Source organism: Manis javanica, chromosome 5 (assembly GCF_040802235.1).
Source record: "Manis javanica isolate MJ-LG chromosome 5, MJ_LKY, whole genome shotgun sequence".
Classification (NCBI taxonomy): domain Eukaryota; kingdom Metazoa; phylum Chordata; class Mammalia; order Pholidota; family Manidae; genus Manis; species Manis javanica.
This window is the reverse complement of record NC_133160.1, coordinates 13,130,634-13,146,365: the sequence shown is the minus strand read 5'-3', so window position 1 is coordinate 13,146,365 and position 15,732 is coordinate 13,130,634. Positions and strand designations below refer to the sequence as shown.

Sequence of the window (15,732 nt, the reverse complement as noted above, 5' to 3'; positions counted from 1 at the left end):
GAGCAGGGAGAGGAAGCTGAGTCAGGGAAGGCTTTCAGGGAGGAGAAAAGAGGACAGAGCCTGGGAGTGTGGGGAGGGGCCTATGGAGGCGTCTGACCAGGAAGGGGGATGACTAGGTTCAGAAAGAGGCCTAAGGGAACCTTCCATCCCCTTCCCTTAGGCTGACCACTTGCAGCCTTCAGATACCAGATTCAGGGAGTCCTCTGGCCTTATCTCCCTCCCTCCCTTTCTTTCATTCAGTTCTCACAAGCTCTGCAGTTTGCAAAACCCAACACCTCCTCTGTGGGCCTGCGGTTTCCTGTGGGTCTGGGGTCCTGTGGACAGGGAGAGTGGAGGAGGTGGTGTAAGCCCTTTCTTTGCCTTCTCATGCTGGGGCTGTCCAACACACACACACACACACACACACACACACCCCATCCCCTGAGTCAGCCGCAGCCTGGCAGGGAGGGGCGGGGTCACTGATTCAGTTAACAGTGCCTCCTTAAAGCCCCCACGAGGGCAGCTGCAGCCAGACACTGCTACCCTCATCATGAGCCCCTGGCAGCCCCTGGTCCTGGCGCTCCTGGTGCTAGGCTGCTGCTCTGCGGCTCCCAGAGGACACCAACCTACTGTGGTGGTCTTCCCAGGGGACCTGCGAGCCAATCTCTCTGACCGGCAGCTGGCAGAGGTAGGCAGACATCCCAGTCTAGAGCTGGGCAGGGCTGGCTGAATTTCTGGGAAAGGAATGGGATCTCAGAGGAGATCCTTTGGGGTATGTTGGGGGTGATATGAGTGTCTGGAGAACAGAGGTGTCCAGGATCAGGCACCGGGGAGTCCTGTGGTGGCTCTGGGCAGTGGTGGCCAGGAATGGGTTAATGAGGGTTTCCTAGGTGGGCAATGGGAAATGGGGGGTGGGCACTGGAGGGTTCTGGAGTGGGCACGGGCTGGTGGTGAACAGCAGTAAACCCTAGGGGCGCCCTGAGGCAGGCACTGACCAGGGCATTAAAGGGTGGGAAGGAGGTGAGTATGTCTAAGGGAGGGAGATTCACAGGTTGGGCACAAGCATTGCCCTCCAAGGTATCGAGCCTTGGAGGGCAATGCCTGGCAGCTAGTCCCTGGATGCCTGGAGGGATGGAGTCCTGCCCAGTAGGGCAGGGAATGAGAGTCAGGGATGTGGAATATCTCTGCCTCTCCATCCACAGGAATATCTCTACCGCTATGGCTACACTCAAGTGGCTGAGATGAGCGACAATAAGCAGTCCTTGGGTCCGGTGCTGCGGCTTCTCCAGAGGCGCCTGTCCCTCCCTGAGACTGGCGAGCTGGACGCCACCACCCTGCAGGCTATGCGAACCCCCCGCTGCGGCGTTCCAGACCTGGGCACATTCCAGACCTTTGAGGGCGACCTCAAGTGGCACCACCAAAACATCACGTACTGGTGCGCAGCTCGGCCCCGCGGGGGCAGGAGCGGTGGGGTGGGGAGGCCGGTCCCGCTCATCCGCCCGCGGTGCACACGTCCTGTTCTAGACCGATCCCTGGGTTTCACTAAGTGAGCAGACTGGGCAAGTCGTTCCATCTCGGAGCCTGTCTCCCCTTTGGGAAAATGGGCCCTCAATCTAAGTCCTCCTGATAAGGCCCTTGTGAGTGTCCAAAGAGACGAATACGCCTGCAAGTGCTTTAGAGATGAAAGCATAGCGCGTATGCTGAAGCCCCGGAGACACCGGGTGTCGCTGCTGCCCCGGCTTCTCACTTCTGACCTCTATCCTCCTACCTTTCCTCGACAGGATCCAAAACTACTCGGAAGACTTGCCGCGCGACGTGATTGACGACGCCTTTGCCCGCGCCTTCGCTGTCTGGAGCGCAGTGACCCCGCTCACCTTCACTCGCGTGTACGGCCGGGAAGCTGACATCGTCATTCAGTTCGGCGTTAGGGGTGAGAACGCAAGAAGGGCAAAGCTCGGGTCTCGGCCCGGACCCGCATGAGGGGGACCACGGAGAGAGTAGAGCGGGCCCTGGAACCGGCTTTCTCTATCTTGTCTGGGCAGCCTGGTCGCTGCTCGCGCTTACCTGCCCCCTCCTGTCCGCCACGGCCCAGCGGGGGGACGCAAGGCTTGGGCAGCCGCTCACAGGCGGGGTTTCAGTCCGCACTCTGTCCAGCGCCCGAGGGCGGCGCACAATCACCGCGGTTCTACTCGGTTGACTCTCTCTCCACTTGTTTCTTCAGAGCACGGAGACGGGTATCCCTTCGACGGGAAGAACGGGCTCCTGGCACACGCGTTTCCTCCCGGCCAGGGCATTCAGGGAGACGCGCACTTCGACGACGAAGAGTTGTGGTCTCTGGGCAAGGGAGTCGGTGAGATCCTGAGCTGCCCCGGCCCCCATTCCCTTCTCTTCTTACACCCATCACCAGCCATCCTGACCCGTCTCCCCCTCTCCCTGTAGTACTTCCGACCCACTTTGGAAACGCAGGTGGCGACCCCTGCCACTTCCCCTTCACTTTCGAGGGCCGCTCCTACTCCGCCTGCACCACGGCCGGCCGCTCCGACGACATGCTCTGGTGCAGCACCACGGCAGATTATGACACCGACCAACGGTTTGGCTTCTGCCCCAGCGAGAGTGAGTGCAAGGTCACGGCAAGGTTGGGGGTCCCTGAACACCCTTGAGGGTCCAGAACCCTGGGTTTTAATGCCAGCTCTGCCGCTGTGCTGTGTGGCCTGCATGTTGCTTTCCTGTTCTTTGGGCCCAGTTTCCTGATCTGTGGAATGAGGAGAGGAGGGACGGAGTACACAGATCTGTGGGTCAATAATCTCTCAGCACCTCGTGGTAATCGTACGGGCCTCCCCAGGACTCTACACCCTGGACGGCAATGCGGACGGCAAGCCCTGCGTGTTTCCGTTCACCTTCGAGGGCCGCTCCTACTCCGCCTGCACCACCGAAGGTCGTTCGGACGGCTACCGCTGGTGCGCCACCACCTCCAGCTACGACCAGGACAGGCTCTATGGCTTCTGCCCTACCCGAGGTGACTCTGCCCCGCCCACCAGACTCAGCCACGCCCCTGATCCTGGATTGGTCCCCGAAACGTGGCTCCACCCCCGCACCGTCAGTTTGTCTCTCCACTCCTGGTTGGTCCCCTGGACCGCGGTGGCTCTGTCACTATCACCACAACCCTCTGACTTCTAATGGTCTCCACCCGATCTTTGTGGCTTGGGCTTTTAGCCCAGCCAGCTGCCTCTTTCTTGGTCTCAGGTCCCCAGGTCCCGCCCACCCGCCTAGTGCCCGCAACGGCCCCTAGGGTTTTAAAATAGGCCACCAAGATTCTCTAGCTCCTTGGTCTCTCCAGTTGACTCGACGGTGACCGGGGGCAACTCGGCGGGGGAACTGTGCTCCTTCCCTTTCATCTTCCTGGGCAAGGAGTACTCGGCCTGCACCAGAGAAGGCCGCAGTGATGGGTACCTCTGGTGCGCCACCACCTCGAACTTCGACCGCGACAAGAAGTGGGGCTTCTGCCCAGACCAAGGTAGGCAGGGTTCCCAGGTTCCGGGGCAGTGGTGGTGGTAGTGGTGGGATGGTCAGGGCTGGGAGCGCGGCCCAGGGCTCACATCAGACTCCCGCTTTCGACCAGGATACAGCCTGTTCCTTGTGGCGGCACACGAGTTTGGCCACGCGCTGGGCTTAGATCATTCATCTATACCAGAAGCGCTCATGTACCCCATGTACAGCTACACTGAGGAGTCGCCTCTGCATGAGGACGATGTGAAGGGCATCCAGTATCTGTATGGTGAGGTTGTGGGCCGGGGATGGAGGGAGGAGAGGGAAGGGCTGGGAAGGGCTAGTTAGGGAGAATGAGGATGGGGAAAGGTTGGGACCTCAGTATCTGCGGGAAAGCCCAGGGCCCCTGGGTCCAATTGCTGCCGGGTCAATGCTTGGAGATGGTGATAAAGAATCCAGACTCTACAAAAGACAGTCCAGCCTTCACCTGGATGCTTTTCTCCCACTAGCCTGGAAGTGGGGAGGGGTGTTCCTGCATGTCTTGTGTTCATAGGACACAGCCCCGGGATTGGCTAAATGTGGCTGGAATGAAAGGTGAGTGTGTGAAAGGAAGCTGCATGTCTGTGGTTGGAGGCAGGCAGGCTCCAGCATCTACAGTGAGGAGAGTGAGTGCCAGGGTGCTCATTGATAGGCTTTGGGGAGCAGATATCCATGGGCACAGTGATATACAGGAATAGGGGCACCTCATCTGGTGTCTCTTTTTAGGTCCTCGCCCTGAACCAGAACCACGGCCTCCAACCACCACCACACCTGAGTCCCAGCCCACTGCTCTCCCGACAGTCTGCATCACTGGACCTCCCACTACCCGCCCCTCAGAGCGCCCCACTGCGGGCCCTACAGGCCCCCCTTCAGCTGGCCCCACGGGTCCCCCAACTGCTGGCCCTTCTGAGGCCCCTACAGTGTCAATAGATCCAACGGAGGATGCCTGCAACGTGAACATCTTTGACGCCATCACAGAGATCGGGAAACACCTGCATTTCTTCAAGGATGGGTGAGGGGCAGGGATCTGCAATTCAGGGAGGGGGTTCGGAGGAGGGACCTGTTTGTCCCTCCCCGCCCACTACCTTCGCTTCAAGGTTCAATGTCCTGCCATTCCCTTTTCACGTTCCCAGGAGGTACTGGAGATTCTCTGAGGGCAAGAGACGGGGAGTGCAGGGTCCTTTCCGTATCACGGACACGTGGCCTGCCCTACCCCGCAAGCTGGACTCTGCCTTTGAGGATCCTCTCACCAAGAAGATTTTCTTCTTCTCTGGTTAGTTTCCTCCTTTTTTCCCCCTCCCGCCACCGTCCTCAGAGATCTAGGAGGACCTAGAGACTAAGTGTAATCCATAAAATGTCTTGTGCGGCGCCCCCTCTTGGCGGTGCAATTTAGCAAATTTAGCGGGGGCTAGATTTCAGTTCCCCTCCTCAGCGCGCCCTAGCACAGTCGTAGTGAGCGGCTCGGCTCCTTGGGCACAGAGACTGCGGGCACGCACTTGGAAAGGCTTCGCTAGGTTCTCTCTCCCTTGACATTCAAGGAAAGTGTGTTATCCCTCCCTGCCCCCAGACCTCTGTAACCCTTCTTCCTGCAGGGCGCCAAGTGTGGGTGTACACAGGCGCATCGGTGCTAGGCCCGAGGCGTTTGGACAAGCTGGGCTTGAGCCGGGAGGTGACCCAAGTCACCGGGGCCCTCCGGAGCGGCCGAGGTGAAGTGCTGTTATTCAGCGGGCCCCGCTTCTGGAGGTGAGAAAAATGAGATGGCCAGCAGGGGGAGCTCGGGTGCCATCCGCCCGACTTCCCGCCGGCTGAGCACCTGTCTCCCCGCTGCCTTCCTGCAGGTTTAACCTGAAGACACAGACCGTGGATTCCAGCAGTGTCAGCCCTGTGGACCAAATGTTTCCCGGGGTGCCTTTGAACGCGCACGACGTCTTCCAGTACCGAGGTTAGGGCTGCAGACGCGGGTCAGGGGCATGTCGCTCCCCAAGACATCTCCCATGCTAGACTCCCCTCCCTTAGTGATCAGTCACATTCTAGGCAAGAAAGAAAAAGTCCTTGGAAGGTTAGGCAAATGCCTCAACACTCATAAGTTCCCTATAGAGTCAGGGACCTTCCCCAGATTATACAGGGGCACAGGGGCACAACCAGATGTGGGACTCTCCAGCTGGAAGCTCTTTCACCCCACTGTACAGGGCACATGATTTGCATGGAGGCTCATTCTTTTATTAGACAATATTTATCAAGTGCCTATAATGTGCCAGGCTGGGAATACAATGAAAATAAGATAATTCTTAGCTGCGTGTCCTTGGGCAAGTCACTGCTATACATGGAGACTCAGTTTCCCCATCTGTAAAATGGGGATGATAGCTGGAGTTGTACTTCCTTCCTTTCTTTTTCTCACCACTCACATTCAGTTGACTAGTTCTGCTGACTGCCAAAATATTCACTTTTCATCATCTCTTTTGCAAACACACTGGTCCAAGCTGTATTGGTTGTCCAATACTTTTAATATATTCTCTGGGAGTAGGGAGGGGTTAGGATTGAAGGGCAATGGTCTCGGGATGACCTATTCTAAGGTCAAATACACTAACATGATCTGATCCTTCCCATCTCCCTTCCTCATTCCCTCACACTACTACAGTCATTCTCTCTGCTCCACTTCACCCACACAGGCCTCCGGCTGCTCTTTGAGCACATCAGGATCATGCCTAGTTTAGGGTCTTTGTGCCAGCTGTTTCCTCTGCCGAGAAGGTTTTATCCTTCGGGTGACCCCGAGATTGTCACCGAGCTGCCTTCCTCTCCTTTGCAAAGAGGCTTTCTCTGACCCTCCTTATCTATTCACTTACCTGCGTTCATTTCCTTTATAGCTTTCTATATTGTCAAAACCAATCTCACTTATTTACGCATTAGCTTGTTAATCGTCTGTTTTACCCTGATAGAGTGTAAGCACAGAGAACTAAAATCATGCCTGTACTTCTCTGCTGTATCCTCAGTGCCTCTAACAGGCTTGGCCCAGTAAATATTTGTTGACTGAATGAATGGATTTTCTGAACAAATGAATGAATGATTCTGAGTACCTACTATATGCCAGGCTCTATACCAGTGCTTTGGACATGAGGTCTGTGCCCTCCAGCATCTCTGTGGGGGAGATGAAGATGTCATGTGAAAACCTTAGAAAGATCTAGAGAGGGCAGGAGGGATGATTGTAAAGATTGTGCTCCTGTTTCTGTATTTATATGTAGGAGGGTTGGAATCACCCCTCTTGTACCTGCCTCTCCCCTGCAGAGAAAGCTTACTTCTGCCACCAGCACTTCTTCTGGCGTGTGACTTTCCGGAATGAGGTGAACCAGGTGGACCAAGTGGGCTATGTGAACTTTGACATCCTGCAGTGCCCTGAGGACTAGGGCTCCCCATCCTGCTTTGGCACTTCAGTGTGGGTCCCCAAGGGGACTGTCCTGATGGGAAAGGAGCCAGTTTGCCGGATACAAATTGGTTGGTCTGTTCTAGAGGACAGGGAGGAGTGGAGATGGGCTGGGCTCTCTCTTCACACCTTCCTTTTTTGTTGGAATGTTTATAATAAACTTGGATTCTTTAACCTTGAGGAGGAGATTTATTTCTGTATGTATGTATGCATGCATGCACGTATGTAACTGATAGAATGCTTACTAGTTGCCAGGCAGTTTTCCAAGCACTTCATAAATATTAACATTTACTCCTTCCTATTAGGAAGGTTAATGTGATTATTCCTATTTTATAGCCAAGGAAATAGCCAAGCTATTATTCATTCATCAAACATTCATTGAGCCCCTACCTGGAGCCAGTATAATGCTGGGCATTGGGAATAGAGAGATGCATTGGAGTGTTTGTTTCTGTCCTAAAGGACCTCTCTGTCAGTGGTCCTCAAACTTAAGTGCCCTGAACTGGCTTAAAATGCAGACTCCAGGTTCTGTCCCCAGAGAGTCCATCTCAGTTACAAGGATGATTCTGTGGTGGGATCACACACTTGGAGAGTGTGCAGGGTGTGACTATTCATACTAGAATAATGGTGTGTGTGTGAATCTGCATGTTGTGGCTGAATCAAAATGACATTTCAGCTTGAACTGAATCTGGAAGGATGAGCAAGAGTTTCTTCCTGTGAAAGTAGGCCTGTCTTCTTAGAGGGTAATTTACCAAGAACCATTACACCTGAAATTGTGCCTACTCTCTGCCCCTCACACATGTGTGGAAATGACACATAGGGTGGTAATTGCAGCATTGTTTGTATAGAGAGAAATTGGTAACATCAGCAGAGGTGAGGTGGTGGATAAATAAAATGTGGATCATATGCATGATGACAGTAGCTACCCCAACACAACTCTGACTATATGCCAGGCACTGCTCCATGTGCTTATATGTGTGTTAACACAGCCAGTCCCTAAACAACCCTACAGGACAGGCACTACTCTCAATTTGTAGCTGCTTGAACTGCTGTCATCACTCCCTACCCCCATTTTATGAATAAGGTGACTGAGGAACAGAGAGGTACACCTGAAGTCTCATAACTGGTGCGTAGTGACAGTGGGATTTGAATGTGCAAATGCTAGCAGAAGAGAAAAAAACGGGGTGTTGGAGGGAACTACTAGTGACTCAGAACTCTACAGTGTGGTTTTGGCAGGTGGACGAAAGGGATGCAGAGAGGACTCTGGGATGGCTGAGACAGGAATGGTGTCCTGGGTTAGATGGGAGGGCCCAGTGCCAGGCTGAGGAGTATGGATTTGACCCCACAGGACAGCAGGAGACACCTAACTACAGGTTGAGGCAGGTGAGTGAAGGTGGCAGGCTTGATCAGATTTGATCATCTCCCAGACCTGGGGCCCAAGTGGGAGTTTAAGGAGGGGTTCAGAGGACTTCTTCCACCTGGTTCCCACCTAACTACACTACTGAAATTACTCTTCAAAGCCGTCTATAACCTTCCTGTAGCCAGATGCCATGGTACTCTTCTGTATGCATCCTACACCATCTCTCAGCTTATTTGACAGTTGATAACGCACTTTCCCCTGGAGTTTTTCTTCACTTGGTCCCTAGGTTTCTCCAACCTCACTGGCTGGATCTTCCTCTTATATACCACAATCGCAAATCATCTTGTCTATGAGTTTGCTCACTTATATGTCCTCTCACTCCTCGTTAGAATTTAAGCCACAGGAGGGCAGGAAGCCAGTTGATCTCATTCGATGCTGTACCACCCGGGTATAGCACCATTACCTGAAACACAGGAGTGCTATCTAGATGTACTAAATGAATGAAATGCGTGAATGAAACTCAGGTGTTTAGGAGACAGCAGCAGAGGTGGCCCAGGTTCCAGGAGCCACACACTGGGGCCTCTGGTGTAGGGAAGGCTCTCAGCTGCGGGTAGGATGCTCAGGCGTTTCCAGTGTTACGAAGAACGCAGGGCCTTGGACCGAAATGGCCAGATTTAAGCGACTCCGCACAGCGGGCACTAGGACCCTGAGCGGCGCCGCGTCCGGTAGGGGGCGGCAGGCGGGGGGAATTGCTCTTTCTGCCTCCTAGAGCCGGGCTGTTGCCACTTGTGCGATCCAGGCCCACACCGCGGCCTCCCGGCCCCAACGTCTGCACCATGAGCCGCCGATTCACTGTCACCTCGCTGCCCCCCGCGGGGCCCGCCGGGACCCCTGACCCAGAGTCCCACCGGCGTTCGACTGCGGATCTCCGCCACCTCTCGGGGGAAGACGCCAAAGGTAGAGGCCGCAGGGGGCGGGGCCTACAGGAGCGGGGCGGGGCGACAGAAGGGGCGGGACCACCCTGGGCGGGTTTTCTGCTGGAAGGGGGCGGGGCAAGGGTTGGTGGTGGGTGGTCCCGGCTGAGGGCCGGAGACCTTAGAGGAACTGGAACCTAGGGGGCCGGGGGAGATTTGGATGGGAAATGGTGACGGGAGGAGCCAAATCCGAGGTGGGCGTGGTCATATGGAAGAGGGTGGGGCTAGAAGCGAAAGGGCGGATCTTGTGATAGAGGGGCTTGGGTCATGGGTGATGGGCCGGCGGGCACTTAAGGTGTAGGATCATCTCGGGTAGAGGGCGGAACAGGAGGAGAGAAGATGGAACCAGGGGAAGGAGTGGGTCCAGAGCCAACGCGGGGAGGCAGGACTAGCTCAGTTCGCGGGCAGCAAAGGGCGGGACCAGAGGGGAAAGGGTTGGGCCAGGAGGCTAGGGGTGGGGTCGAGGGCAGGAGTTAAAATGAGCCGGGGTTTTGAGACAGGGTCTGGTACTGCTGGTCACTGGTGCCTGGCAGATCCTTCAGTCCCCCTGGAGGCATCCGGACAGGGCCCGATGTCCTAGGAAGAAGGGAGAAAGAGAAGTTAGTCTGGAGCCCGGGCAGCTAGATATTGGGAGGATTCCGTGGGGAATCCGGTCCCGACCCTCGGGACCCACTTAGCTCCCTCCGCTCCAGCTCTAGAGGGCTGGGTGGAGCCAGTTCAGGCGGGTTTGGGGGCGTCCTCCTCCACGGCCCAGTGCAGCAGTGGAGTCATGTAATGGGAGTTGCAGGGTACAGAAGAGAGATGAAGGGAAGGATCCGTTTAGTTTTAGGTGAAGAACTACCGTCCTTGATGCACACACAGCCTGCTCCCCAGGGGTATTTGTCAGGGGTCCCCTCCCTGGCTCTGCACCCCTCAGGTCTGGAAGAAACGCCGTGAGGCGAATCCGCCTGGAGTGGCCCCAGCACTGGGAGGAGGAAGAGCCTCCCCGGGCCGCCAGGGGTCGCTGCTGAGCCGCAGGTGAGCTCACTGACCCCAGCAAAACTAAACACTCCAAACCCTAGAGGGGCCCTTTACGAGTTTCTTTGGCCAACCCCCTCATTGTATAGATGACCAAACTGAGGCCTGAATTTCGGCAGAGCTCCAGTCCTGTAAACCAACCGTCTCCTGAACATCCTGCTCATGGCCACTCAGATTTCTTGGGCTCCTACTCTTTATGTCTTTCCTATAATCTGTCTGCCCCTTTTCTCATTTTCATGACTGTCCTTACCACCCTTACAGATTTAAGTCAGAACTTCAGGAGCCATTCTCAACGCCTCCTTTTATCTTTTCACCAGATCTAATCGGTCCTCATACCTTGGCCACCCCACCTCCCAAACAAGCTGAATCTGGCCATAACTTTCCTTCACTATCATCCTGGTCCAAAGCTCCACCATTTCTCAGACGGCCAAGACCACAGCCTCCTCACTGGTCTGCCTGCCTCCGATCCTGTAGTGGCCATCTTCCACACAAGCTCCCTGTAGCTTGTAGGGTAAAGGCCACAGCCTTGAGTCTGTCACTCAAACTCTTTCCTCACCTGCTCCTGGTACACCTGCTTGTGTTCATATCCCTGCCTCTATTAGCCAGAGAAACTCCTACTCACTCTGTGAGTTATGGCTCATTTAACCTCTCCTGAAAACCTTTTTTACTTTCCCTCACTCCTAGGCAGAGGCAATCACTCCTGGTCTGCCCACCCACTGCACCGTTACGCACATGTCCCAATGGATGGGAGTTATTTACTTGTGTGTCTCCTGCATCTCCAGAGCGGGAACCATACCCTTTTATCTTTGTGTTCTGAGTTGCAAGCCCACAGTCTGGCACTTAGTAGGTGCTTAATGCTCATCAGGTGAGAGGGGGAATAGGCTCCTTCTCCCCTACCCCTTTCTTCCATCCATTCCCCAACCCCTGGCCTGAGAATAAGATGGCCCTTTCTCTTATCCCAAGGTGATTACTTGGTTGTCCATTCTCATTTCCAAGTTCCTGCATATTGAGAGGTAAAATATGGCTCCCAGTTTTCGGTGTGCGGATGTGTGTAAATACTGTGAATCTGGAGTGCTGCATGCTTGTGGCGGAGGTGGTGTGTATGTGTGTCAAGGGAGGAGCCTCCACGCTGGCTCTGATGACCTGTGGGGTGGTCAGTGAGTCAGTGCTTTGTGTGTCACTGGATGCCAGGGTGCCTGCCTGTGGGGTGCGTCCCTGTGTGCCTGAGTTTACTGTACATTCTATCTTAAGAATGATTTGCGTGACTTAAATTTCTGAGGCCCTGAGCCTCCAAAAGCTCCCCATAGTTCCCTGAAGGGGGAAGTAGACAAGGGCTCCTGAGGAGACACTGGAATCTGTGTATCTTTCACATAGTGTTGTGTCACCCCTCTGGCCCCAGGGGGATGCTCCCGCCCATCCTTGTCCTCACCTTGGCCCACAGGGAGACATGGCAGCATGTGGAAGGTGGGGAAAGGAGGTTTGGCAGGTCATTGTATATAAGCATTATCTTTCATTCTGGACAAAGCGATTAGAGTTTTGTCCCTAAAGGTGCTTCCTGCTGCCAGAGAGGATCAGCTATAGGTGGAAACACAACTCATGGGGGTGAAAGAAGCAAGTCAGAGGCTGATGCTCAAATCTACCACTAACCCTGGGCTGCAGCCCCCAGGCCTCAGTTGCCTCATCTGTACCATGGGAAAATTGGTGGTGACATGGCCTCACACCTTGGTCACTGGTGCCTGGCAGATCCTTCAGTCCTCCTGGAGGCATCCGGACAGGCCTGGGTGCCAGTTCTGACAACTCTGAGCTACTCCCTCACCCCTTTACACCATTTCCTGCTGTGATTCAGTTTCTCTGGAGCAAGACAGGACACTGGAAAGCGACCTGGGCCTGGATTAAGACTAACAGGAGTTGGGATGTGCCCCTGCAGAGGGAGAGGGGGTTACTTTATGCCTGGGGGATGGAGAAACACTGCAGTATAGTCCCAGCATGCTGTAGCTCAGGCTCTGTGGTGTGGCCTTGGGCAACTTGCTTCCCCTCTCTGGGCCTCAACTTCCCCATCTGTAGTGTAAAGTAGTTGAACAGGAAGCTAGCTATCTGAGGGTCCTTCTAGCCATAAAGGGTGATGATCTAGAGGGTGAAGTGCTTTGCTTTCCCCATGCCCAAACCTCATGTTTCAGTATCTCTATCTGTAAATTGGGAAGGATGACACTGAGTTATTGGTATACATATTTGATCTGGAGATCTTCAGCCTATTCAAGGAGTTCTCCAGTCAATCACTCCTCAAGGCAGGACTTAGAATCCACTGTCCAGTACCTCAGCCCAAGGTGAGCCCTGGGAATCTCCATGGCAACAAACTGGTTATGAACGGGCTGCAGTTGCCATGGTGATGGGCTGCTCTCGCTCTCTCTCTCTCTCTCTCTCTCTCTCTCTCTCTCTTTCTCGCCCCCCTCATCTCCCCTCCCCTCTTCTCAATGAACCAGAGCGATCTGCAGGCACCAGCTCTCCAGGTGGGATAGGGGTGAGGGGTAAGTGCAGTGAAAAGGGGGTCCAGACTGAGAGAGAGGGATGATGGGCTGAATCTGTAGGTGAATGAGGGGCTGTTGGGGTGCCATTGCCATGGTGACAGGGCTGCAGCCTGTTAATTAAGCCCCCGTTGCCACGGAGATGATGGTGGTTGACGTGCTCTGCAGTGAGCCCTGTGTGTGTGGGGTGTGCTGTGCACTGGACTCATCAGTTCACTGTGAGGCTTTGGGGTCTGGAGGATGCTGCACGGAGGTTAGGGAGAGCTGAGTGAAGGAGGGCGTTTAGAGTGTTGGCTCCACAAAACCAGAGCTGGGGGAGGGGGGTTAGATCATGGGAAGAATGATATGGACATAAGGATGGATAGGACTGAGCCTTAAGAAGGAACCTCCGCCTGCCTCCCGTGGAAAATGGGCCCTGTCAGGTGGCTGCACCTTCCTCCAAACATCCTCTCTTCCTGGTTCAGTGGATGGAGCCCTGGGCTGGAGGTCAGGGAGCTGGATCCTACCTGCAGTCTGCCACAAGTTCGCACCATGAAGAAAATCTGTATCTTTCCATTTCTGGACCCCAATTTCCTCATAAATGAGGAGTAGTAAAAAAATAATTTATCAAGTCTCTTCCAGTTCCCAATCCTGATACTTAGGGGGTAGCTTCCCTGAACTTTTTTCTCTCTGAGAGAATAAGGTAGGAGTGAGGGTGATGAATCTTAGAGACTCAGAATTCAGAAATAGGACCCTGCTCAGCTCTGCATCTTGTGTTGCTTTAATGAGAGGGTTCCCCTAGCCCTAGATCTTCCTAGGGCTTAGGGTGGGCTGACAGCCATGTTCCTGGGGCTCAGAGCTAAGGGTCACCTTACTGATGACCTTACTGGCCAAGGCCAGGCTGGCAATACAGGAAGTGCCTGCAATTTTCTCAAAGCTTCAGTACAGAGGGTTGGCCTGAGGCCAGACTAGGGACCAGTCTCCTTGAAAGGTGGAGGGTGTGCCTCAAAAGGGTGGGGTCTCTCCCTGGGGCTGTTGCCTCACTTGGTCTGGGCTCCTTGCAAAGGGCTCCAGGCTTTGTTCAGAGATAAATGGAGATACCACAAAGTCTTCAGAGTGAGAGGAAGTCCCATAGATTTTGCAGCCTAACCCTTTCATTTTACAGAATGAAGCCCAGAGAGAAGGCTTCATTATCTCCCCAACAAACACAGAGTTTGGGGGCAGAGAGTAGGATGGCACCACTGTCTCCTGAATCTCAGATGCCTCGTGAGATAGGAGCTCTGGTGAGGGTGGACAGTTGAGATGCCCAGGGAAAGAGATGCCCTGCCTTCCCCTATGCTCCCCTGGGATCCAGGTTTCCCCCAGGCCTGGGATCAGTTTCTGAGTGGCCAGGGCTCTGGATCACAAATGAAGGGAAAGACACCGGGGGAATATCCCAGACCTGGAATGGGTGAAAAACCTCAGCTGTTAATTTATTTCACAGCATTTCTCAGACAAACATACCACACATTTTTACTATGTTACCTGTCTCTGGAGAATAGTGGAAAACCATGACACTGGTGGTAGTGGTGGTCTGTGTGTAGTGGAGTGCCTAGAAATTCTTGAACACTGGCCTACCCACCTGCTATCCTTTTAACTCCTGTTGTCAGTCCAAACTCATCTCATTACATTTTGTGTATGTGGTTTTCTCACTGGGAAAGCCAGGAAGACCAATTCTCACACCTTGTCCGAATAGCTAGGTCTCCACCCTAAAGAGTCCCTTGAGCACCCATAATCCCAGTGGCAGTGACACCTTACTGGTGCAGCCCTCAGAGGCTCCTTGCAGCCAGCTGTTCAAGATGCCATGACTGACCCAATCTGAAGCCATTGGTGAATGTGTACAATGGGATGGGAGGAGCAGGCTCTGAACATGGTTCTGAAAAGTCACCTCCTAGAACCGGGTCTTCATTCATATAGGTGGCCTTTTAGGACCTTGAAGGTCTTCTGGGTTCACTTCCAGTTGCAAGCTGAGAGGCCACTCCAGTCCTGCAACCTCTGAAGTTTTAGCCCAAGAAAAGGGAGAGAGCTCATCTCAGACCCAGTCTCTGTCCTTTTTAGTTACCAAGAATCAGAGGCATCTGAAGAGTTCGGGCATGACTGTATCCTTGTCCCTTCTATTGGAGGCAGGACCAGCTTAAAAACAGGTATAGTGAGGAAAAGAGTCCTAAACGAATAAAGCAAACTGGATTCTAGACCAAGTACTGCCATTCACTGGTATTGTGTTCACAGGCAACCATTCCCCCTCTTTGAGCCTGCATTTTTGCATCTGTAAAATGAAAGCCATGCCTTAGATAAGAAGATTGACAGGATCCTCTTCAGTCCTGGAACTCTCCTGGATTTTAGAGGGCTAGTCTTAGAGGCCAGGGTGAGTCTGAAAATCATTTCCCCTTCATCTGCTCTCACCCTTGGATGTTTAGTTCTAAATCCTCAGGGGTCCAAATCTTCAATACTGCTCCCTGAGATGTCTCTACCACTGGCTCAAGTCTGGAGTCTAGGAGTGCTGAGAGGTCCCAGGACAATCAAGCTTCTGGGGGACTGGTGTCAGGGGAGGGGGAGGACACAGAGAGCATGTTGGCTCTGGAATCCTCAGAAAGCAATCATGGATTAGGGGATTAGACACTCCTGCCACAGGAGAAAATCTGGTTCCTAACGGACAGGCGGCCTCATTTCCCCCTCCCCCACTGTGCCCCAGGCTAGCCTCAGAAACGCTTGCCTTCTCTAGAGGCTGCACCATCCCCAGTGGGGAGTCAGCGCTCCCTGGAGCCTCACTTCTGCCTTCTCTCTTCACCACATCTCCTTCCCAGGGTCATGCTACAGTCAGAAGGGCCCTGTCTGTGGACTCCAGGCATTTATCTTGAGGGTGGGATGCTAGGGCTCTTGTCAATCTAAGCACAATGAAAGCCTTCACTGCAACTCTTCAGC

At 54.1% G+C, this 15,732-nt stretch overlaps 2 protein-coding genes across 2 annotated transcripts in view; both read left to right on the top strand.

Annotated features, from left to right (window-relative positions):
• The first annotated feature begins 481 nt into the window (after positions 1 to 481).
• MMP9 (matrix metallopeptidase 9) lies at positions 482 to 7,102 on the top strand. The gene is made up of 13 exons (XM_017653419.3): positions 482 to 667; positions 1,182 to 1,414; positions 1,761 to 1,909; positions 2,201 to 2,329; positions 2,419 to 2,592; positions 2,822 to 2,995; positions 3,317 to 3,493; positions 3,599 to 3,754; positions 4,231 to 4,516; positions 4,638 to 4,777; positions 5,097 to 5,247; positions 5,343 to 5,446; positions 6,787 to 7,102. Exons 1-13 carry the CDS (start codon positions 530 to 532, stop codon positions 6,903 to 6,905), a joined length of 2,130 nt encoding a protein of 709 aa, XP_017508908.2. The 5' UTR covers positions 482 to 529; the 3' UTR covers positions 6,906 to 7,102.
• Positions 7,103 to 9,046: 1,944 nt separating this feature from the next.
• SLC12A5 (solute carrier family 12 member 5) overlaps positions 9,047 to 15,732 on the top strand; it is a 37,039-nt gene continuing 30,353 nt past the window's right edge. The window contains exon 1 of the mRNA XM_017653415.3: positions 9,047 to 9,236. Within this exon, the coding sequence (XP_017508904.1) occupies positions 9,116 to 9,236 (121 nt within the window). The 5' untranslated portion in view covers positions 9,047 to 9,115. The remainder of the gene's footprint in view (positions 9,237 to 15,732) is intronic.